At 42.7% G+C, this 25552-nt stretch overlaps 1 protein-coding gene across 3 annotated transcripts; it reads left to right on the top strand.

Annotated features, from left to right (window-relative positions):
- On the top strand, window positions 1-21328 carry LOC118472054 (OVARIAN TUMOR DOMAIN-containing deubiquitinating enzyme 12-like). Of its 3 annotated transcripts, XR_004849553.1 has the most exons (7): window positions 1-343; window positions 3486-4005; window positions 4733-5154; window positions 19461-19542; window positions 20177-20231; window positions 20478-20551; window positions 20651-21328. XR_004849553.1 is itself a non-coding variant. In XM_035959122.1 (4 exons), exons 1-4 carry the CDS (start codon window positions 19517-19519, stop codon window positions 20727-20729), a joined length of 234 nt encoding a protein of 77 aa, XP_035815015.1. In that variant the 5' UTR covers window positions 19407-19516; the 3' UTR covers window positions 20730-21328. The 3 variants fall into 3 exon arrangements, 1 of the variants encoding a protein (XP_035815015.1); XR_004849554.1 differs by lacking the exon at window positions 4733-5154 and having other exon boundaries at window positions 10-343; XM_035959122.1 differs by lacking the exons at window positions 1-343; window positions 3486-4005; window positions 4733-5154 and having other exon boundaries at window positions 19407-19542.
- The last annotated feature ends 4224 nt before the right edge of the window (window positions 21329-25552 follow it).

Here is a 25552-nt window from a genome sequence, read left to right as displayed (position 1 = left end):
TCGGGCAAGTTGTTGCCCAGCAGGCCTATATGAGTCTCCACGCACCACTATCTTCGCCATACCTCGTGCCACCGCCTCGCTGCAACCACCGAGATACCGGGCGACCGCAGAGGGCCATACGACGAGCGCCGCGAGAGGAACAGCGAGACACTGTCGTCTACAAGTGAGAAGGACCACCCTCTCTGCGCGGTGTGTGCATTGGGTAATCCCCGGAGTGCCCTGAGCGTGGACGTCACCGATTGTGGTGGAAAGCGGGACCGGGTCGGGTGGAATTCCTCGACGGAGTTGTCTCAGCGCCAAGCTGCCCCTTACGCCAACCAGATCCTTGCATCCCCCTCCACCGGTGAGAGCCCTTCTAGTACCTCGTTTTCATGCAAGCTAAGTATTGAATCGACGGGTAGGAAGGATTAGGTCATATAGGGTCGAGAATTTCTCGTCGTTGTTGAATGTCGCCGCAGCTCTATGTTTTGCCGAGGGATGTGCTGGTTGTGCCACCCCCAGGGGTACTTTGGCCACCACCATGATCGTGTTGTTCCTTGCATCACGAATAGTATATCGATTGGTGTGTAGCGCGTCGGGGCATGGATTGGCCGCGGGACTGCCGGGTCGTGGCGGGAGGACCACCGCCTAGCTCGGCCAGAGGTTGAAGACGGATGTGAGGTGTCCATACTCCATCTTGTGATCTGCGGCTAGGATTAGAGTCTTCGTACAGATTCAGTGAGATCAATCCGGTGCGTTGATCTAGGATTGGGAGGTCTTGGATCGGCCGAGCGATTTAAAATCCGGGCCGTTGAACGGTAATCCGGTGTCCAGGGCTGCGTACCAATTCAGACCCGATCTACGACCGTCATGGGCCAATACGACGAACAAGACGCATCCATACCCTTTCGCTGTGGTTAGTTTGCAAAAGAGTCCTTGATGAAATAGAAAAATGAACCCACCATCCTTCTCCAGTCGGAACACATTAAAACTGAGCCCATATTAATTGCACCTGGGTCCCCAGAATTTCTGGTATTTGTGCCCTCAGTCCAGTGCGATTGGAAATATTCAAAATAAATACAGAAAATGAGAATAAATCTACTAAACTTGTAAATTCCATATCTTCTTTGTGTTAGCTCCAAATTAATTCATTCCAGTTGCATTAAATTCATAGTGATATTGTCTACCATCTAGGAACCTTATTTTGTTATGAAACCTAAGTTGAAATTTATGCACTCATTTTATTTATTATTCAGCACTTAAGACTTCACAAATCATAACTCTTTAACCGTAACTCCGAATTTAGTGGTTCTCGAACCTTGTAAAGCCCAAAATTCGAATAAGAAAAAAATTATTAAAATAAATAAATAAAATAGTAAATTTAGATATCTCAAATTAAACTTGAGCTTTGAAAATTGAGGACTGAATTTTGAAACCAAGAATTATTTTAGAAAATAAGTAATAGAAATGTTTTCTATTCAACTAAATGATTATTCATTTCATTAACTGATGCACTATAAGCATTTATTTATATGAATATTAAATTTAGATGACTCAAGTCGAGACTAGATTTTATTTTAAGTCTAATACATAAAATTTAAAATCAGAAAATAAATAATAGAGAGAATACTCCTTGCTCGAATATTATCTTTAGAGGGTCAACATAAATTAATAAAATATAATTTCGCACCATGCTGGGATTTGGAGTGTGCATTAAATTGAATTCTTAATCTTTATTTCGGATTTGAATTTGAAATTTGTAAATAAAAAGGGAAATAGGAAAAGAAAAGAAAAAGAACAAGTCCCTACACTAGGCTGAATCCTTATCCCAACCCACCTAACCGAATCCGCAGGCCCAAGATCCCTCAGCCCACGCGCTGTCCCCTCGCCCACCTCACTGACCACTGGGGCCGCCTTGCCAGAACCAAGATCCACGCGCGTGCGTCATCCCCACGCCGACAGGCGGGCCCGGCCTGTCTGCCTCATCGCGTGCGCCCGCAGACCATGTACCGCTAACATCCGAGCCTGTTCGGTCAGCCCTCCCCTGGACTCCGGTCAGCCCTTCTAGACCTGCTTGCTCCCAATGGTGAATATTCCTGTGACTCCACAAACCGAGTGAACAACGTCGCTGTGAGGGAGGGAGACATCGACGCAAGCCCTTCCTCGATTCACTGTCGATTCAGCTGCGTTGAAGCGTCGAGGGGTGCTGCCTGGGGTCGTTGAAGCCAAATTGGGGGCTGCTGGTGACCGGAATCGCCCCACTCAGGGCGGATTGCTCACCGTAGCTGGTCTACGCCGGACCGCTCGCTTCATGAATCGGCCACACCACAACCTAAACCCCGGTGAGAAACCATCCTGTTGCCGCCTGTGTTCCCTTGAATGCATATTGCCGAGAATCGTGACTCGCTGGTTCTCTCAGCCATGGTATTTGGTTGCCGAAGTCGTAGGGCCGCCGTAGGGCTGTTGATCGCGTGGACAGGGCGCTTTGGCGTCCTACTTACAGTTATTATGGAGACGGATGAGTTCGCTAGGGACTCAGCATCGTTTAGCATTAACCCTCCTCGAGTTTAGAGCGCTGGGTCGACGGGTCCCTGTTCCCCGGCGATGTCCACCGCCGCGGATCAATGTGCACCGCCGCGTTTCTCCGTCGGGGGAAGGGGGAAAGACCTCGGTCGTCGATCTGATGGCTGACGACCGAGATTAGAATGCCAGTGATGGAGCTTCGACCGTTAGATGTGTTTTAAGCGGTGAGGATCAAAGAGACCATAACGTTTTGGGTTTTACTGCTTTGGACCGTCCGATCTGATCGGAGGGATGGGGCTGATGCGCGCCTTTATTAAATCTCAACCGTTTGATCGGGATCGGGCGCTCGGAAATCAATCTGGGCGTTATTAAATCCATGACCTTGATTTCTAATCGGACGGCTTAAGCTAGGAGATAACCCTTCGGCCGAACAAATTTACAAAAGAGACCTTCTATTTTCCCCATTTCAACCCGCCATCCTGTGCTGTAGTAATAGTATAACATTCGGTCCTCAAATTTTTACAAAAGACCCTGTACTTTCAAGGATTTATGCCCGCAAGACCAAATCAATCTCAAATCTAATAAATAAACCAGGAAATAATTTCTAGTGTTAAAATAATTCCAGAAACTTATTTAATTCATAGAAAATCCATTCTAACTCCGAATTGATCCATTCAGTGGCATTAATTTTGTTTTAATACTGTCTATCACCTAGTAACTCTGTTTAGGCATGAAACTTAGACTAAAATTGTCTACTTAATTTATTCCATGCCAAACACTTAATTATTCATAAAATCATAACTACCACACTTTAACTCCGACTTAATTCGTTCTAGTTGCGTTAGCTTCATATAAATATTTACTACGCAGTAGTAACATTGATTATATGATATCCCATACTTTTATAATTAGGTAACTAATTTGATTAATCTATGTTTTCGGGATTAGCTTATTCTCTACTACTCCTTATGTTTGTGTTGTAGGCGTCCACAGGCAGGATGGTGCACGGTTCTGCCGTCGCGCTCCCTCCCGAGTCCCAGGCGGGTATCCGCGCCCCCTCTCCCTGACGCTGCGATGGTCGCGCCCCCTCTCCCTCCCCTCGGCGTGATGCCTGCATCCCCCCTCCCCTGGTGCCATGGTGCACCTCACAGTATGTTATCCTGTTGGATCGGGAGGAGTAGAGCCGACGCGACGGGATCAAGATTTGTATTTGAACCTAGACGACGGGAGGAGTATGAGGCCCAGTCATGGAGGAGGAGAAGCAAGCGATGGAGGGTGCCGCTACGGCGGCGAGGCGGCTGCTGGTGATCGGGGTGGGGTTCTGGGTGTAGGGCTTCCGGCTCTTCCTGTGGCTGGGCATCAATTCCTTCCTCAAGGACGGCATGGGCGTTGCTGCCTCCTCATTGCAGATCCTCCAGGCCTCCACCAACCTACCCATGGTCACCAAGCCGCTCCTTGGCCTCCTCTCGGATGTCGTCCCCATGCCCTACGTCGCCATCGGCGGTACGCCCTCTCGGCCACTCTCTTTTACTATACTGTATTCTTGCATTTCCTGCCAAGGTCCCGAACCCACATCTGCCATTACCAATTCACGTCGTTATTATTCTCCTCGTAACTTTCTAGGGCTTGAATCTAACACCCTGCTTCTGAAACTTGCTTATGGCTTGATTTTGGGAATCGTATGCAACCAGGATGTAATTTTACTCATTTTTGTTATCCGAAACATAAAAATATCTCCACTTTGCAGTGCCGGTTAAACCTGTATGTGCTATTTAATATATATCTCTACTACTCCTTATGTTTGTATCTTAGGCGTCCATAGGCAGGATGGCGCACAGTTCTTAATATTAAAATATCTCCACTTTCTACAATGCTTCTTCTGTGTAATCTTAAATTCTTAATGCATAGTCTTTTAACTGCATATTTATTCTACATTTGTTTTAAAGTAGTAGTACTCATTTATGCTGCAATGATGTTAACTTCTCCATCTTCTGGTTTACAGCTTCTCTTTTAACATTGGATATAATGACGCTGCTACATGACTATTATTTTGACATCATAACCTACATATAAATATTAGAGACTAATCTGTTTTTTCTGAGCTAAGGTGTTAACACATTTCCAAATATCGAACATCTATCTTTTAGTATGCAGGCATTTTAGTTCCTAAGAGGTATACTGTTCCCCATCTCTGTATTTTATTTCATCCACTGCCCTTGCTAATTTGTAGGAAATGAACTTCCATCAGACTTGATATACACACTACTAAAGTGGATCCCAAGCAATGAGGAGGAGCTTAGGCTTCGATTGTCCTCCCGTAGCACCGCCACACTGCACGCGTCCGCAGTGGCGTGCGCCTCGACGCCGGTCTCGCACACCGCTCCCTGGCTGGGGAAGTTCATCGCCTCTGAGTCCTTCAACGGGGGGATTCGACTGGGCGATCTACTTCTACCCCGATGGGAAGAGCGGCGAGGATGGCGCAGCCTACGTCTCGCTCTTCATAGCCCTGGCCAGCGAAGGCACGGATGTGCGCGCGCTGTTCGAGCTCACGCTCGTCGACCAGAGCGGCAAGGGGCAATACAAGGTGCATACCCACTTTGGGAGGTCTCTCGAGAGCGGCCCATACACCCTGAAGTACCGCAGCAGCACGTGGTGAGTCTGTGTATAGGTTGCATAGCTTTGTGGTGCCTGCCAAATTGAACTAACCTGCCCAATCGAAATTTGCTGTTTTGATCAATTTAACATATGACATTGATTTAGAAGAAATAACTTGATTGTGACAGAACCTCCCAAGTCATTAGGCCCACCTACAGTTGTCCTTGTTCAACGAACCTCAAACAACCCTGCAGGTGCACCTGATCACTTGACAAGTTCGGTATCTGAACTCCTTACCTTTCCCAAGAGAGTTTCACCCGTCACGCAGACATTACAATACATCAGAGATACGGAAATGCGGAAGCAGTTACAGTAACTTACTTTATTGAAAAGTAAGACAGAGTTATATAGTTACAGACCAGAACAAAATATAAGAGTGCAGAGTATTATTATTATTATTATTACATAACATGGGAGGCAAAAACCCCTCCCAAATAAACAGTAAAAGTTTTCTTAACGGAGGACCTTTCCTCCCGTAGCTTTAGTCTTGATTCTCTTCTTTTGGTACCACCTTGGAACAGAAGCAACAAAAGTTTGCTGCTTCTTCACCTAAAACAACATGGGACAAAGCCCTGAGTACGAAGTGTACTTTCGCAAGACTTACCCGTCAAAGTAAAAGACTCTCAAGGATATGCTGGCTTTAAGGGAGTCAAGGTAAGGCTTATCAATAATCAATGACTCTGTTTGTAGAAATGCTTACTAATAGTGGATCCTTAAAAATCAAGTTTTATTTGTCAGGTTAAGTAAAATTACCCACAGCTAGGGTTCTTTCTACCCTAATTCAATCACTTGACCTATACTAGCCAATTTCTTAACATCCCTTTATCTTCACTGGATTGCTATGTGTAGGGCAGTGACCAAGTCTTCATATCCGCGAAGTTATGGCGATCCGAATCGATTATACTCAGCTGAGGAACTCCAATCACACGACATATGTAGCACTTAACCCTTGCATATGTCAACTCGCCACCGGGGTTCTTAAGACCAGATCAGGTTCACGCCAACCGAGAGCACAGATACACCACTGTCCAGCCTCTTGCCACGGAGGGTACACGCTACTCTCGCCATCTCTCCACTCCCATTGCGTGTTATCTTATTCTGGTATTAGTCTGCCCGAGGCAAAGCTTACCCATGATGAGGCATGTGACCAGTTAAAGGGTCCTCGATCAGCAAGCCTACATCGAGACGATCCTTAATCGACTCAGATGGAGACACTACACCGAGTCTCTCTTCTCGTGCAAGTCACCCGCCCGGTCTCAGCTTAATCATTTCAAACCCAAAGTTTGGTACCTGGCAGAGGTACATATTTTCCGATGTTGAACCCATCATGGCCATGATGGATCCACCATCAAGTTTTGTTTTTGAAAAACATCCCACCCACTTTGCAACATCATCTTTTGTGAAAACAAAACATTTTGTTTTTCTAAAGCAAAGCTAAGCATAAGAAAAACCTTTTGTAAAACAGGGACTTAGGGAGAAGTAATCAAATCCAAGGAAGGAAATGCAGGAATTGGTTTAGCACACAACTCCTATCACATAATGCATCATCAAGCAAGTGAGAAAGATTTTAAAAGGAACAAGGAGGTGGCAAATGCACTAGGGCTTGCCTTGTGTTACTGGTGAATCAGGCTCTGTTCCGTAGATATCAAAATAAAAATAGTTGCATGTCTGATGTTCTTCAGGTGGTGGTGGTGATGAAGTCCTTGTCTCTTCAACTTCTACTTCCTCCTCGTTTTCTAAATATAGCCAAATATAATAATGAATGCTCATGTAATGCTCATGAAGATGCAAAGATAATAAAAGTTTATTATCTATGGTCTTGAATACAACTTTCCTTCACGGATCTCCGAGAACTTAGGGTTTTTGGAGTCAATAGTGAAGTTCATAGGGCACGGGCTAGGGTTTTGGGTTCTAAGTATCAAACATGGTCCAAATCATATCAAACTTTAACCCAAGGCTTCTAAATATTATTTAGAGTTTACCCTAAAAGTTTAGTGAATTTTGGATTTATTATTTATTCCCTAAAAATCTAGAAGCATGGTTTTTGGCTATTTTAAATGCTCTATAATTTCCTATTTGGATTAAAAATCATGAAACTATTTTTATTAAATATTATAGGAAATTAGAAACCTAGCAAAATTGGTTTGGTATTTTTATCATTTTTCTACAATTTTCTAGAATTTCTTTAGCTCTGGCAGAAAAGGAAAAAGAAAAGACATGAACAGTATTGGACCGAAACCGGCCCAAGTCGGCCCAATACTGGAGGAAAGCACGCCCGCGTACAGACTTTGCGAATAGGCCCTCGTTGTCTTGAATAACCAGAAGCGGGGTCGCAGCACTATTCCTGGAGTCACTGACAGTTTACAGAAACCTCCCCCAAGTTCTGTTTCTTCGCAGGCCGAGGTCCATGACGGGGAATGGCGAGGAGCCGAGCTCTAGCGAGCGCACACCAGTCGAATTACTCAATGACCGATGCTCTTCTTCGGTCTACACCTAATTCTAGTCCTAAGGAGCGTTTCCCCCAAACTAATTTCACCATCGGCGCACTAACACGCCCTGCCCACGGTGACAGCGGACACCACGGTTAACCGAGCCCGTTCCCGGTGATCCTAGGGACTCTAGCTCAATTGGAGGGGTCGAGGAGCAACAGGGACACACAAGCACGCTAAAACGAGAGAACAGGGAGCATGAACGGACCTGGAGCAAGCTGGCCTCGGTGGGGTGTTTCTACGGCGGCGGAAACGGATATTGGGGGCAACGAGCAATTCACGGTCTCTGGTGAACGATTGGAGGCAAGCGTGGGTGCTATGGATGCGTAATTATCCTACGGAGCTCACAGTGTGCTCAATTTATAGAGTCCGTGAGAGGTGGCCGGTGAATTGGACGAAGACGCGCGGAGGCCGGAGAGGAAGAGGGGCACTGGCGCAAGCGCTTAGTGGCTTTCACCGTGGCGGTCCTCCCGGAGATCACCGGATATGCCTAACACGACTAACCGTGACGTGGTAAGATGCCTGGGCACGTGGTGCAAGACCGCGAGGTGGCAATCTCCGGTGAACCCATCCGAAGCAATCGTAACTAGCTCGGGTACGGTGGTCGGAGTAATTTAGTGGCCGGACCATATCCACGGTGTGATATTTACTGACCCCGGCGCTATCTAGTTGTTCTAAGTGCGAATAACGATGGCGATAGCACGAATCCGCGCGCGGATCGTTGGCGGCGAGGGACTGAGCTGGCGATCCGATCGAGATACTGTACCATCAGAAATGCAATTCAGAGCCCATGACAGCCCAACTTGTAGCGTCCAGAACACATATTTCTACATAAGAACTTGCTAATTCGCCAGTAGCAAACTTGTAGCCCTTCATACTAGCTACAATTATGCTATAGCAACAACCATCAACCGAGCAACAAATCTAGCTCAAAATGGCTCTCAAACCTAGTTCTAGGCCATTGTCAGTCTGATTTCAGGGTTATGCTCGACTGACAGACCATCTTCAGGTCTGTTTTTCTCTTACTTTCATGTAGCACTAGGGCTTACTTAATAAAAATTGTTCTCCTTACATAGCTCTACAAGTTTGATGTGTTGATCTAGGGCAAACTCCTCATAATTTGGAAGTTACAAGGCTTCAAAGTGGAGCCAATTTTCTGAATTTCAGACTTAATCCCAATAGAGTTCAAATAGGGTTTTTGCAAATAGGCCCAAAACTTAGGGTTTAAGTTGCAAATCCACACACATGTGAATCATATGAGTTAAGATACCCTATTTTCATGGTTTTTGCACTTTAATCCAAAAGTGCACTAGTTTTGCACTTAGCCCCCTAGGGTTTTAGTCTAGGGCTTTCCAGGGTTCTTTTTAGGGTTTTTGATACTTCTAGGGTTTAGATGTTACTTAAGTTCATCCTTGGTGAGATTTTATGATAATTTTAACCAAGTTTTGAAGTTTTCTCTTATTAGGCCTTGTTTGCTCTATTAAGCCCAATCTAGGGTTAAGCAATGTACCCTAGGGTTTTACTTAAAGCATGTCCCATCAATACAACATGTTTGAACATTTTTCCTAATGAATGCATTCTAAGTGTAACAATCACATGATATGCCAATGCTTATGATGTTATGCTCAAGTTTTAGTGGCAGTAACACCAGGGGTGTTACATCCTTCCCCCCATAAAAGAATCTCGTCCCGAGATTAAAAGTCCTTAGGGCAAGTAATGGAAAAGGAAACACGACATATCTTTATTTCCTTATTTTTGGTACAAGGCAGGGGTGGTATGGGGTTCTTCCTCTATTGCAATAATTGTACACATTTTACGAAGTACATGAGGCTAAAAAGCCTGGGAAATTCTTCTCTAAAAAGTCTTGAGTTTTCCATGTAGCCTCGTCTTCTGAATGTTGGTTCCACTGTATCTTGTAAAACTTGAGAGTTTTTCTTCGGGTAGTTCTGTCCTTTTGATCCTAGACTTGAATAGGATGTTTTCTGACTATGTCAAGTCTGGTTCTAAGGCAACATCCATTACTTCAATGGTTCGATCGGGAACCCGAAGACACTTCTTCAATTGAGACACATGGAACACATTATGTACGGCTATTTCAGGTAACTGGAGTCGGTATGCCACTGGTCCATATCTTTCAAGGATAGGAAAAGGACCAATATACTGGGGTGCAAGCTTCCCTTTTACCCCGAAAAGGGATACACCCTTCATTGGTGAAACTTTTAGGTAGACATAATCTCCAACTAGAAAGTACAAGGGTATCTGGTGTTTGTCTGCATAATTCTTTTGACAAACTTGAGCTTTCTTCAAATTATGAATTATTCATTGAACTTTCTCTTCTGTCTCCTTTACCATATCAGGTATGAAGAAATTTCTTTCACCTGGTTCAGACCAGTTTAATGGAGTACGACACCGTCGTCCATATAAAGCTTCGAAGGGTGCCATCTTAATGCTTTCTTGATAGCTATTATTATATGAGAACTCCGCTAATGGTAAACAATTATCCCATTTCTGTGGGAATTCCAAAGCACAAGCTCATAACATGTCCTCAAGTATTTGATTTACCCTCTCAGTCTGCCCACTGGTTTGAGGATGATAGGCCAAACTATGGAGCAACTTAGTATCCAAAGCCTTGTGAAGTTCTTCCCAAAATTTGAATACGAATTACGGTCCACGATCCGACACTATAGTCTTTGGAACACCATGCAAACTGAGAATACGGGCAATATATAATTCTGCATATGTGGCCACTGTATACTTTACCCTGACTGGAAGGAAGTGGGCAATCTTTGTAAGTCGATCAACAATGACCCAGATAGAATCATATCCTTTTGCTGTCTTGGGCAATCCCACAATAAAGTCCATGCTTATATTCTCCCATTTCCATGTTGGTATAGGTAAAGATTGTAATGGACCAGCAACTTTCATGTGTATGGCCTTGACACGTCTACAAGTGTCACATCTTGCCACATAGCGTGCAATTTCAATCTTCATCTTTGTCCACCAATAATGCTGTTTTAAATCATGATACATCTTAGTGCTTTCGGGATGAATAGAATAGCGACTAAGATGTGCTTCATCTAGAATTTGCTGGTGGATCTCCTCATTCTTAGGCACAACTATGCGGTTGTTAAACCATACAACACCTTGATCATCTCTTCTGAAGCAGTTAGTTTAACGGCCTTTATTTTCTCATGAATGTGTTTCATTCCCTCATCATTTCTTTGTGCGTCAATTATTCTTTGCAGGATGACTGACTCAAGTTTCAAGTGATTTGAAGTTCCATGTTGAATCATTCCCAGGTTTAGCTTCTCCATTTCTTGGCATAAAGTAATGTCAGAAGTTTCTATCGTCAAACAATGGCAGGAAGCCTTGCGGCTTAACGCATCTGCCACTACATTAGCTTTGCCTGGGTGATAGTGAATCTCTAATTCATAGTCCTTGATCAGCTCAAGCCATCTCCTTTGTCTCATATTAAGCTCTGACTGGGTAAAGATATACTTCAAACTTATATGATCTGTATAAATGTGACAGATATTCCCCAGCAGATAATGATGCCATATTTTTAGGGCATGAACCACCGCAGCTAACTCTAGGTCATGAGTTGGATAATGTTCCTCATGCCAGCGCAACTGCCTTGAAGCATAAGCTATCACTCGGCCCTCTTGCATTAGAACACAGCCGAGACCACTGCCTGATGCGTCACAATACACATCAAAGGGCTTTTCGATGTCCGGTTGATCCAATACCGGAGCAGTGGTCAATAATACTTTCAGCTGCTCAAAGGCTTCATTACATTTCGAAGACCAATTGAATTTGGTGTCATTCTTCAATAAACTTGTGATTGGTTTCACAAGCTTGGAAAAATTTGGAATGAATCGACGGTAATAACCAGCCAGTCTAAGGAAACTTCGGAGCTGATGTACAGTGGTTGGGGGTTTCCACTCCAAAATATCCTTGACTTTGCTGGGATCCACCGCAATCCCCTTGGCAGATAATACATGTCCCAGAAATTGGATCTCCTCCAGCCAGAATGCGCACTTACTGAACTTAGCATATAACTGGTGTTCCCTTAAGCGCGTTAATATGATCCGCAAATTCCGAGCATGCTCCTCTGCATTCTTGGAGTATATTAAGATATCGTCAATGAATACCACCACAAATTTGTCCAACTCGGGCAAAAATACCGAGTTCATTAGATATGTGAAGTGGGCAGGAGCATTTGTTAGTCCGAAAGACATAACCAGATATTCAAATAATCCATACCGCGTGGTGAATGCGGTCTTTGGTATATCTTCGGGTCAGATACTGATCTGATGATAACCCGACCTGAGGTCAATCTTGGAGAATACCCAAGCTCTGGTAAGTTGATCAAATAGAATGTTAATCCGGGGAAGAGGGTACTTATTCCTGATGGTGACCTCATTAAGGGGTCTATAATCCATGCACATTTGTAGTGTTTGGTCCTTCTTGACAAAGATGGCTGGACAACCCCAAGGTGATGAACTTGGTCGGATGAATCCTTTTTCAAGTAGATCTTGTAATTAGGTCTTGAGTTCTGCCAATTCATTCGGAGGCATTCAGTACGACCTTCTAGAAATAGGAGCCGTACCAGGCTTCAACTCAATCACAAATTCTACATCTCTTTCTGGAGGCAATCCAGGCAAATCTTCCGGGAAGACGTCCGGAATTCAGATACTACTAGAATATCTTGGATCTCCGGTATGATGGCTTCATATACTCTGCCACACGGTTTAGCTGGAATAGCTATGGGGATAGACAAAAGAACCTCTTCTTGGCCATAACTCAACCTGATGGTTCTCAGATCAGTGTTGAGGATTGCTATATGCTGGGCTAACCAATTCATGCCCAAAATTACATCTATATCTTGGCCTTTTAGAACAATCATGTTTGTAGGAAAGTCCCGTTCAGCCAATGTTACGGGCACATGGTAAGCCACTTCTTTAGTAAATATTTGTCCCCCAGGCGAATGAATTATATACCCTTCCCTTGATTCATGGTATGGAATAAAATGTTGCTCCACAAACTTCTTGCTTATGAATTTACGTGAAGCGCCAGAATAAAAAAGAATAACTGTAGGGTGATTGGCCACGAGAAATGTACCCATCATAACCGGTTCGCCTTCCGGTGTTGTGGCCACTTGAGTATAATAAATCCACCTTATTTTCCTCATATTTTTGCCCGCGGTATTGTTTGCCGCATTTCCCTTGACTTGAGCGGCACTCCCGGAACTCTGCTGATTATTTGATCGATTCTGCTTCGGGTATGGACAGTCCTTGATAAAATGTCTGGACTTTCCACAATTAAAGCAGCCTGTTGAAGAGCTTGGGAGAGCGAGGAAACGAGTACCCGGGGCACCCGGTTGATTTGTGGAGGTGGGGGTAGCGGTAGGACAGATAAAAACCAGTTATTTGAAAGGGTAGGAGGGTGGGCGCGATGAAGAACGATTCTGATTAAAAGGTCGGATTACCAACCTTTGTCTTTTCTCAGGCCCCTGATTGGGCCTGTCGCCTCCATTGCCCTTTGATTTTCCTGAGCCTGCATATTTGGCCTCAACTGCTAACGCCGTGCTGACAGGCCATCCGTAAGAAAGATCAATGTAGGTGGCCATCTTTCGTTGCATTCGATCATTAAGGCCTCTCATGAAGCAATTTCTCTTCTTTAAATCAGTGTTGACTTGATCGATAGCATATTGGGACAAGTGGTTGAATTTATTGAGATACTGAGTGATAGTATCCCCACCCTGTTTGAGCTTCATAAACTCCTCCTGCTTCATATGGAGTACCCCTTCAGGTATATAGTGCTCCCGGAAAGCCAATTTGAACTCGTCCCATGTAATTTGATGGTCGGCCGGCTGGACGGCTACATAATTTCCCCACCATGTGCTAGCTGGGCCTCGCAATTGTTGCACCGCAAACAAGGGCTTTTGAGTCTCCGTACATCGGAGAAGCCCGAACTTTTGTTCGATAACGCGGATCCACTCATCCGCTTCCAGAGGATCTTCCGCCTTGACAAATAATAGGGGACGTATCTCTGAGAAATCCAGATATGAAGTTTCGTGGGGTCCTTGCGGATACGCTCGCCCGCCTTGCTGCTGCATTTGTTGTCCCGCCATTTCCTGCAGAAAGCGAGTGTTATCAGCTGTGGCATTAACTAAGGCAGCGATGGCCTTAGCTAATGTTGGAGGTACTGGCGGTGGATTAGGGGTTGTTTCCCTCCCACGGGAGGTTCCTGCCCCATCCTGTGCGCGAGTCTTGGACGGCATCTGAGGCAATGAACATTTGGGAAAATATAATATGCCAAAGCAAACCAACATTTTACATTACTTAAAAAGGTAATGATACAGACTCGTATTTACAACAGGATTACATTACCTATTACACATTATGTATACTACACTACTCTAGCTTCTTGTCACTTTTGGTAGCCTCGCTGTCGCGTGTAGGAGACCATTCATCAACCAGCTTCATAGAGGGAGGTGGCCTGAAAAGGACCAGTTCACCAACAAGTGCTTCTCTCGCTACTCTAGAAGGTCCAGCTTCCATCCTGACAGGATCCGCATGTACGTTAGGGTGTAATTGTGAATACAATACATGAACTTCCTCATGTAGTGTATTACAATAAACCTGCAAGTTATCCACGGCTGAGCTAAGCTCCTCCACGCGGGCTCGAGCTCTAGCTTCCTTGGCCCAAGCAAGTGAATGAGAGTTAACAGCCCAGTCGAGCGCTAGATCTCGTTCAGCAAGTTGGTCTTGCAGGTGGCAGATGTCAGTTCTCAATTCATTTATCCTCTCACCATCCGCGACCCATATATCGTTCTTGTGACGGAGCTCTGATCGAAGCTGTTCAACTTGGGCTTCCAGATCCCCGATTGGATTGTTGCTACCACTGCTGTTGTGGGGCTAGTTGATGGCGGGGTACGCCAATGGGTCCGGTAGACTTGCGCGCAGTCTTTCTTGTGCGCGACGGCATATCTCCATGAGGGGAAAATCTTATTAGCATAGTTTTTAGCATGATGTATGTGTAATTACAGAATCAACCTTAGTTGATTCACACCTTCTATACATTGCACTCTACTATCTAGTCTTTTAAAGTAAGTACTTCTGAAGATGGTTAGATAAGAAGGAAATAAATTTTCTAGATAAGTCTTTGAAAATTCTTTTTGAAAATGCCTCATAATATATGTAGAGATGGGCTTCGCTCCGATACCAGCTGTGACGAAACCTCCCAAGTCATTAGGCCCACCTACAGTTGTCCTTGTTCAACGGACCTTAGACAACCCTACAGGTGCACCCGATCACTTGACAAGTTCGGTATCTGAACTCCTTACCTTTCCCAAGAGCGTTTCACCCGTCACGCAGACATTACAATACATCGGAGATACAGAAATGCGGAAGCAGTTACAATAACTTACTTTATTGAAAAGTAAGACAGAGTTATATAGTTACAGACCAGAACAAAATATAAGAGTGCAGAGTATTATTATTACATAACATGGGAGGCAAAAACCCCTCCCAAATAAACAGTAAAAGTTTTCTTAACAGAGGACCTTTCCTCCCGTAGCTTTAGTCTTGATTCTCTTCTTTTGGTACCACCTTGGAACAGAAGCAATAAAAGTTTGCTGCTTCTTCACCTAAAACAACATGGGACAAAGCCCTGAGTACGAAGTGTACTTTCGCAAGACTTACCCGTCAAAGTAAAAGACTCTCAAGGATATGCTGGCTTTAAGGGAGTCAAGGTAAGGCTTATCAATAATCAATGACTCTGTTTGCAGAAATGCTTACTAATAGTGGATCCTTAAAATCCAGTTTTATTTGTCAGGTTAAGTAAAATTACCTGCAGCTAGGGTTCTTTCTACCCTAATTCAATCACTTGACCTATACTAGCCAATTTCTTATCAACCCTTAATCTTCACTAGATTGCTACGTGTAGGGTAGTGACCAAGTCTTCATATCCGTGAAGTTACGGCGATCCGAATCGATTATACTCAGCTGAGGATCTCCAATCGCACGACATATGTAGCACTTAACCCTTGCATATGTCAACTCGCCACCGGGGTTCTTAAGACCAGATCAGGTTCACGCCAACCGAGAGCACAGATACACCACCGTCCAGCATCTTGCCACGGAGGGTACACGCTACTCTCGCCATCTCTCCACTCCATTGTGTGTTATCTTATTCTGGTATTAGTCTGCCCGAGGCAAAGCTTACCCATGATGAGGCATGTGACCAGTTAAAGGGTCCTCGATCAGCAAGCCTACATCGAGACGGTCCTTAATCGACTGAGACGGAGACACTACACCGAGACTCTCTTCTCGTGCAAGTCACCCACCTGGTCTCAGCTTAATCATTTCAAACCCAAAGTTTGGTACCTGGCAGAGGTACATCTTTTCCGATGTTGAACCCATCATGGCCATGATGGATCCACCATCAAGTTTTGTTTTTGAAAAACATCCCACCCACTTTGCAACATCATCTTTTGTGAAAACAAAACATTTTGTTTTTCTAAAGCAAAGCTAAGCATAAGAAAAACCTTTTGTAAAACAGGGACTTAGGGAGAAGTAATCAAATCCAAGGAAGGAAATGCAGGAATTGGTTTAGCACAAAACTCCTATCACCTAATGCATCAAGCAAGTGAGAAAGGTTTTAAAACGAACAAGGAGGTGGCAAATGCACCGGGGCTTGCCTTGTGTTACTGGTGAATCGGGCTTTGTTCCGTAGATATCAAAATAAAAACAGTTGCCTGCCTGATGTTCTTCATGTGGTGGTGGTGATGAAGTCCTTGTCTCTTCAACTTCTACTTCCTCCTAGTTTTCTAAATATAGCCAAATATAATAATGAATGCTCATGAAGATGCAAAGATAATAAAAGTTTATTATCTATGGTCTTGAATACAACTTTCCTTCACGGATCTCCGAGAACTTAGGGTTTTCGGAGTCAATAGTGAAGTTCATAGGGCAGGGGCTATGGTTTTGGGTTCTAAGTATCAAACATGGTCCAAATCATATCAAACTTTACCCAAGGCTTCTAAATATTATTTAGAGTTTACCCTAAAAGTTTAGAGAATTTTGGATTTATTATTTATTCCCTAAAAATCCAGAAGTATGGTTTTTGGCTATTTTAAATGCTCTATAATTTCCTATTTGGATTAAAAATCATGAAACTATTTTTATTAAATACTATAGGAAATTAGAAACCTAGCAAAAATTGGTTTGGTATTTTTATCATTTTTCTACAATTTTCTAGAATTTCTTTAGCTCTGGCAGAAAAGGAAAAAGAAAAGACATGAACAGTATTGGACCAAAACCGGCCCAAGTCGACCCAATACTGGAGGAAAGCACGCCCGCGCGCGCGCTCGCGTACAGACTTTGCGAATATGCCCTCGTTGTTTTGAATAACCAGAAGTGGGGCTGCAGCACTATTCCTGGAGTCACTGACAGTTTATAGAAACCTCCCCCAAGTTCTGTTTCTTCGCACGCCGAGGTCCACGACGGTGAACGGCGGGGAGCCGAGCTCTGGCGAGCGCACACCGGTCGAATTACTCAATGACCGATGCTCTTCTTTGGTCTACACCTAATTCCAGTCCTAAGGAGCATTTCCCCCCAACTAATTTCACCATTGGCGCAATAACACGCCCTGCCCACGGTGACAGCGGACACCACGGTTAACCAAGCCCGTTCCCGGCGATCCTAGGGACTCTAGCTCAATTGGAGGGGTCGAGGAGCAACAGGGACACACAAGCATGCTAAAACGAGAGAACAGGGAGCATGAACGGACCTGGAGCAAGCTGGCCTCGGCAGGGTGTTTCTACGGTGGCGGAAACGGAGATTGGGGGCAACGAGCAATGCACGGTCTCTGGTGAAAGATTGGAGGCAAGCGTGGGTGCTATGGATGCGTAATTATCCTATGGAGCTCGCAGTGCGCTCAATTTATAGAGTCCGTGAGCGGTGGCCGGTGAATTGGATGAAGACGCGCGGCGGCCGGAGAGGAAGAGGGGCACTGGCGCAAGCGCTTAGTGGCTTTCACTGTGGCGGTCCTTCTGGCGATCACCAGATATGCCTAACATGACTAACCGCGACGTGGTAAGATGCCTGGGCACGTGGTACAAGACCACGAGGTGGCAATCTCCGGCGAACCCATCCGAAGCAACCGTAACTAGCTCGGGTACGGTGGTCGGAGTAATTTAGTGGCCGGAGCATATCCACGGTGTGATATTTACTGACCCCCGGCGCTATCCAGCTGTTCTGAGCGTGAATCATGGCGGCGATAACCCGAATCCGCGCGCGGCTCATCGGCGGCGAGGGACTGAGCTGGCGATCCGATCGGGATACTGTACCATCGGAAACGCAATTCAGCGCCCCTGACAGCCCAACTTGTAGCGTCCAGAACACAGATTTCTACATAAGAACTTGCTAATTCGCCAGTAGCAAACTTGCAGCCTTTCATACCAGCTACAATTATGCTATAGCAACAACCATCAATCGAGCAACAGATCTAGCTCAAAATGGCTCTCAAACCTAGTTCTAGGCCACTGTCAGTCTGATTTTAGGGTTATGCTCGACTGACAGACCATCTTCAGGTCTGTTTTTATCTTACTTTCATGTAGCACTAGGGCTTACTTACTTAATAAAAAATGTTCTCCTTACATAGCTCTATAGGTTTGATGTGTTGATCTAGGGCAAACTCCTCATAATTTGGAAGTTACAAGGCTTCAAAGTGGAGCCAATTTTCTGAATTTCAGACTTAATCCCAATAGAGTTCAAATAGGGCTTTTTGCAAATAGGCCCAAAACTTAGGGTTTAAGTTGCAAATCCACACACACATGTGAATCTTACGAGTTAAGATACCCTATTTTCATGGTTTTTGCACTTTAATCCAAAAGTGCACTAGTTTTGCACTTAACCCCCTAGGGTTTTAGTCTAGGGCTTTCCAGGGTTCTTTTTAGGGTTTTTGATACTTCTAGGGTTTGGATGTTACTTAAGTTCATCCTTGGTGACATTTTATGATCATTTTAACCAAGTTTTGAAGTTTTCTCTTATTAGGCCTTGTTTGCTCTATTAAGCCCAATCTAGGGTTAAGCACTGTACCCTAGGGTTTATTTAAAGCATGTCCCATCAATACAACATGTTTGAACATTTTGCCTAGTGAATGCATTCTAAGTGTAACAATCACATGATATGCCAATGCTTATGATGTTATGCTCAAGTTTTAGTGGCAGTAACACCAGGGGTGTTACATTGATCCTCAATTTCATTTTGCAGGCTAGAATAGTAGGTGGGATAGACACTGATGGAACACCTATTATTGCAGGGATTGCAAAGTTCATGGATATATTAATTACTAGACTTGTTACATCCCCATTATCTTGCAACACTAAATTACAGTGAGTTTTTGAAGAATGGGAATTTGGTTCTAATGAGGTTCATGGTTTACCTATGTAGATTCAGAAGTGTATCTAGCTGAAAAGATAGACAGATACCTGGGAAAGAACTGGAAGAGCTTTACCAGTAGGAATTGTTTGATTGTTCTATAGTTTTCATCTATCATCTGGGCTGGGCCCCTTATCATCATATCTATTGTTAGTGTGGTTGGTAAAAAATATGGATTAACATGATCAGGGATAACCAAATGTGTTACTTTTCAGCCTATAACCCTAGATTGTTTCCTATGGTAAGTTTGTTAAAACCCAGTTGTTTGTTTCAATATATTTGGAATTGTGCCTTTAACCTAGAGTGAAATTTCCTCTACTTATTTCTTTTGTTGAAGTGACATGCTCTGAACTGCTCTTGGCTTCAGGTATGCTTATCCATGGTGGAAAGAAAAAGTGATTGACTCAGACTTGAAAAGAAAAGATGGTCTTTGCCCATTGGCACCTGAGGTAAGCCATCAAGTTTTCTATTTAATCATCATAGGTCCATGTGCTTCAAGCGCAATATCAGTGCCTCTACTGTACATATATAGTTGTACATTTGAGAGGCCATTGTCATCCCATACATGCAGAATTGAGTATTACATACATGGAACATCAATTTAAGTCCATGTGGATATTTTATCATGTCATATGTTAAATGCATGCTTGAATACTTGGGAATGGATGCAAGTTGTGTTTGTGGAGAAAGATATTTGAAATGCCATCACAGACATCATGAGAGTATTGTAGATAAATGTGGATATAAACAAGTTATGCAAATCATCGTTCCTCTCTTTTAAAGTTAACTTTGTTCAGCTAGGCCTCTCTCTTTTTCCCTGCATACACTTTTCTTTTTCTTTTCCCTTGTGTGTGTGTGTCCACTAAAGTTATATAATTTTCAGCCTACACTTTGTGGTTCTTTTTTCTTCCTTGATAGCGATAATTGTACAACACAAAAACTGCATTTCCAATTTTTCCCTTTTAGATATTAAATTTCTTTCAACTCTTTTGGGGATATGGAACGTCAGTCTCTTGTAGCTTGTGCCTGTTTTGGTTATAGATAAAACGTCAACACGTGTTCACGATTAAGTGTTCTTTGTAGGCTAAATGCATACAGCTTGTTTGAGGTGAGAGTATCTGGTGATGGAAATTGTCAGGTACACCAACTCATGCCCATTCTATTTCAGTATTTCTTTGATACAGCAACAACAATAACAAAGCCTTATTGTCCTAAGCAACTTATCAGGCTCATTCTATTTGAGAACAAAATCAAATAAAACATTTCCTATCGAAAAAAGAACATATGAAGTATTCAGAAACATAATTTTCTAACCATTGGTCTAATATTTTTTCATTCCTGAGAGGCCTGCATGCTTATATGTGTTGTTTTTCTCTTTTTGTAGCTCAAGGAATGTAACTCCTTATATGAAGGTTACGTTCCAATGAAATATAAACATTATTGCAAGAAAATGAAGAAGTATGGATATTACTATATTAACTTTGCCGCTTCAATAATAGAAATCCCTGAATTTGTGATTTTTCTGACTGTTGTATTATTGAAAATAATCTTTTCTAGGTATGGTGAATGGGGTGACCATGTCACGCTACAAGCAGCTGCTGACAAGATTAATTCACTTTTTATGCTATGTTTCTAACATCATTTTCTCTACTGAAGTTTCATGCAGCCTATGTTTCTTTCGTCATTTCTTTTTCTGCATCGTTGAAACTGATCGACGGTAGTGCGTCTTTCTGATGGTCAGAGACTTAGGATCAGTTCTCCAAGTACTCCTGCACTTGGAACCATCAACAAAGAGTCAAAGAGTAAAGATGTTATTCCACGATGGCATGTTTCATACATTATTTATCTTTACGTTATGTTTTGTTGTAGATTTTTAATTGTTATTTTCTATTTTAGTATTGCATTGTATGGTTGTTTCCTTGAAACCACTTTCACACTCATCTCTATAGCAATGAACAGACACTTTGTTATATCTTTTAAGTATGTAAACATCCAATATGAGTGATGCTAGCAAGAATATAGAATAACAATTAGTGTTTTTACATATCTATGGATTTTATCATATTGATTCCGTAGCAATGCACGGGCATATACCTAGTCTAATATTAATATAGTATCATGATCTTAGGGTTATCTTTGGCCTAAAAGATGATTTATAATAAAGTAATGACTTAGATTAAAGTTGAGTTAACTATTTATAAAATATTCTCTCATATGGTGTACCCTAATCAATTCATAATATAGTTTAATATTTAAATCACGTAGATCTTCCATAAACCATAACTTTATAACCGTAACTCCGAATTTAGTGATTCTCATTCCCACGATCTCGTAGCATCGCGTAGATCATTATTATTCAGTTTGTACTTATGTTTGATGTGATGTTACTTTTGCCTATACCATGTTTGTCTGTATTGCTACGACTAGCAGTGAGGTCACGAGAATCTGAGGATCATCCTGGTACATGGAATCTCAAGTCCCAGGCAAGTTGTGCCCTTGACCACTTCTATTTACCCAATAATGTTCTTTATTATCACTTATTCATGCATAGGCTTAATTTTGATGGGACCCAATAGGTCACGCTAGTTTGGATATCTTGTTACCTTGTTTACCCCTGAACTATTTGGGTACTTTTGATATTGCTTTATATGATTTTGGGTTTAATATTACATTATGTCCATGTTCCAATTATTCTTTTATTTTATTTATAATTGATGTCAAGATCATTATTTTTAATTGGAACATGGAGCTTAACTTGAGAAACACGTGCCACCACAAGGGTGAAATGGGACACCCTTGGCTGACTAATTAGGAAAGCTAGTGCAAGACTACCTTACCTGAAAGGGGCAAGGGCAGTAGGGGAGTAGGCTTGTAGGGAGGTTGTCTATGATGGCGGTCAGATGAGGGATTCCTACATTGTTCTTCTTAGAAACTGTAGCGGGTTTTCGGAAGCTAGTGGAACTTTGTAAAGGCCTTGTAGTGGATCCCTAGCCATTCACCTCGGAAGTGTCTAAGGGCCTTGCAAACCGTGGTGACATGGGATACAGGACTTGTGGGTACAGGGTACAACCTCTGCAGAGTGTAAAACTGGTATACTAGCCGTGCTCACGGTCATGAGCAGGTCAAGACTCTCGCATGATTAAATTATGGAACTAAATTCAATTTTTCATTTGCATTGCATGGGATTCATTATTAATTTTGTTCTATTATTATTATGGTTTGGTATTTACTTACATTTAGTAATTGCTAATAAAATTTTGACCAACTTTAAAAGCAATGCTCAGCTTTAACCATTCTCTTTGGTAAGCCTTACACTTCACATGAGCTCCCACCTTTGGCGAGTTCATGCACATTATTCCCCACAACTTGTTGAGCTATGAACGTATGTGAGCTCACCCTTGCTGTCTCACACCCCCCCACAGGTCAAGAACAGGTACCGCAGGATGAGGTGCATGAAGTGTTGGGGGCCTTCTTCTTCGCCGAAGGTCCTCCAAGCAAAAACACCTTCGGTAGGGTGATATGCAAGCAGACACAACATGAAGGTATAAGCCGAAGCTACAATTCAGGGAGCTTCGGCATGACGACGTGCCTTAAGACAAAGGGCAGCACCGACTTAAAGATTAAAAGACCATTTAGTCCATGATAACTTGTGTCATGGTTGTGATTAGTTATCAAGGACACAAATGTAATTTTGTTCGGGCTGCATCCCATGCCTATAAATAGATGAACAATACCCCCGTACTGTTCACGCTGACTTGTTTTCACTCGCACGTCGCATTTGATTTCTTACCTTCTGTCAAGCCGAAGGTACAAATGTAATTTACTGTTGTTAATATTTGTCCATGATTGGATAATGAGTATATGAATAATATGATGATTTAATGTGATTATTCATGTTATTTTCTATGTTTCTTATGTTCCTACTTTCATTATTACATACTGAGATGATTAAGGTATGTCCTTCATAACCTTCGTCTGAAGATCATTATATCCTAAGGGAGATAATGCTTCGAAGGACGAAGGTCTTTGACCATTAACATTTTTGAGTTGCCTTGTTCTTAACTCATAGCATTTGAGAACAAGTCCCCAACATGAAAGATGTTGTGATGTGTTTGTGAGAGGTCTAGGCCGTCATCTCCCAGTCAACTTTGGGTTGCTGGATCGTTGTCTCCTTATGATGTAATTATTTATTTATTTTGTATAGAAACTCCTATTATATAGTAAAGTTGTAACATTCGTTTCGTACCATGATTCATCATATGTGTGAGACTTGGTCCTAGCACACCTGGTGATTATGTTCGCGCCCGGGTCGCTAAAACCTGGGTGTGACAAACCTACGATCTCGTTACGATGCGTAGAATATTATGATGCAAGTTGTTCTCATGTTTGGCGTGATGTTAATTTCTCATGTACCATGTTTTCTTGTATTGTTGCGAGTAGACGGGCAAGTGACTGAGGACTCAGAAGCTCAGCAGGTGGAAACTGTTGAGCAGGAGCTCGTTGAAGGCAAGTTGTGCCCTTGATGACTTCTATTTACCCAATAATGTTCCTGTTAATCATTATGATCTGCATAGATCAAATTTGATGGGACCCAATAGGTCACCCTAGTTTAGCTATCTTTATACCATGTTTACCACTGAATTTTTGGGTAGTACCTTCTATTGCTTTATGTGGTTTTGGGTGTTAAGATACACATTATTCATGATCATGCTGTTATTATCAATTTGTTATTTACTGTTCATGACAAGATCATTATGTTAATTGGAACATGGAGCGACCACCCAGGAAAACAGTGCTACCACAAGGGTGGTATGGGACACCCTTGGTTGACTAATTAGGAAAGCTAGTGGAGGACTACCTTACCCCAAAGGGGTAAGGGTAGTAGGGGAGTGGTTGGTATCGGGAGGTTCTCGGGTTGATTTTGTTGTGATGGCTTTTCAGACGAGGGATTCCTATGCTGCGCTCCCTAGAAACTATAACGGGTTTTCTGAAGCTAGTGGAACTTTGTAAAGGCCTCATAGTGTTACCCTGCCTTGCTTCCTTGGTAGAGGTGTATGAGATTCATGACCCCTTGGCATATGGGTAACACGACTTGTGGGTAAAGATGTGCAACCTCTATAGAGTGTAAAATTACTATATCAGCCGTGCTAACAGTCATGAGCGGCTTGGACCCTCACATGAGTAACTTATGGAATTAAATGTAACTGGTCATTTACATCGTATTGTGGTTTATTATCAATTTTGATATATTATTACTCTGGTTCGGTATATACTTACATGTAGTAACTACTAATAAAATTTGACCAACTTATTAAAAGCAATGCACAACTTTAACCATTATTTGTTGATCAGCCATACACTCCACATGAACTCCCACCTTTGATGAGTTCATGCATATTATTCCCCACAACTTGTTGAGCTATGATCTTTTGTGAGCTAACCCTTGTGATATATAACCCCCCCACAGGAGAAGAACAAGTGGTCCAGGAGGAGGCCTACAATGAGGAGTATGAGCTAATCTAGGTGGCGTCTCCCAGTCAGCTTGATGGTCTCAAGGAATAATTATTTAGTTCGTTTTATTGTTATCATTTATTTTTGTAAGACTCTTCCGCTATGTAATAATGATTGTGACATTTATCTCTATACACTTTGTCATTATATGTGATGTTCTTCTTTGGTACACATATGAGACGCACCTGGCTTTATCCCTTAATTCCGGGTGTGATAGAATTGGTATCAGAGCAAATGTTGACTGTACGATGAAACCTAGATAGAACTGGACAAAACTCTTACCTACTTAACCTTTACTCTGATTCTTTCTATACTTATCTTGATCCTGTCTCACCTTTTGTTGTTTTACTCTGACTATTCTTATCTTTTCTACTCTAGAAAGAAAAGAAGGATTCCACACCTTACAATCCTACATCTAAGACCTCTTAAAGAGATAGGAGACCTAAGACACACACACACACACACACACACACACACACATATATATATATATATATATATATATATATATATATATATATAAAGTGTTTGGATGTTTGTTCTGATGATAAATGCATGATTTGCTTCTTTGATTGACTGAAATAGTATAGCAGGGCATTCTAGCATGTACCACCATAAGGTAATATATTAGTATTAGTAGGTGACACACTAATAAACTGAGCTAATAAAACCCCCAAAAGATCATGTCTCGTAATGACTTGTCTTCTCTACAATTCTATCTTACCACGTGTTTCTAACTCAGATGGTCAATACCAGGAAGGGAGGCAGAATTGATCTACCTGCCAACCACCATAGCTGGAGGATTATCAACCAACCGCAACCAGAGATGAGTTCTCCACCAAACCCTCCACCGGTTGGGACAGATCCAGTGGCTGCCGCTCAGATGCAGCTGCTACAGCAGATAGCAAACACGATGAATGAAATGCAAGCTCAGATGAGGCAAGAATG

The sequence above is a fragment of the Zea mays genome, chromosome 5 (assembly GCF_902167145.1).
Source record: "Zea mays cultivar B73 chromosome 5, Zm-B73-REFERENCE-NAM-5.0, whole genome shotgun sequence".
Lineage (NCBI taxonomy): Eukaryota > Viridiplantae > Streptophyta > Magnoliopsida > Poales > Poaceae > Zea > Zea mays.
The sequence above is the reverse complement of the archived record's forward strand: the minus strand, read 5'-3'. Positions and strand labels throughout refer to the sequence as shown.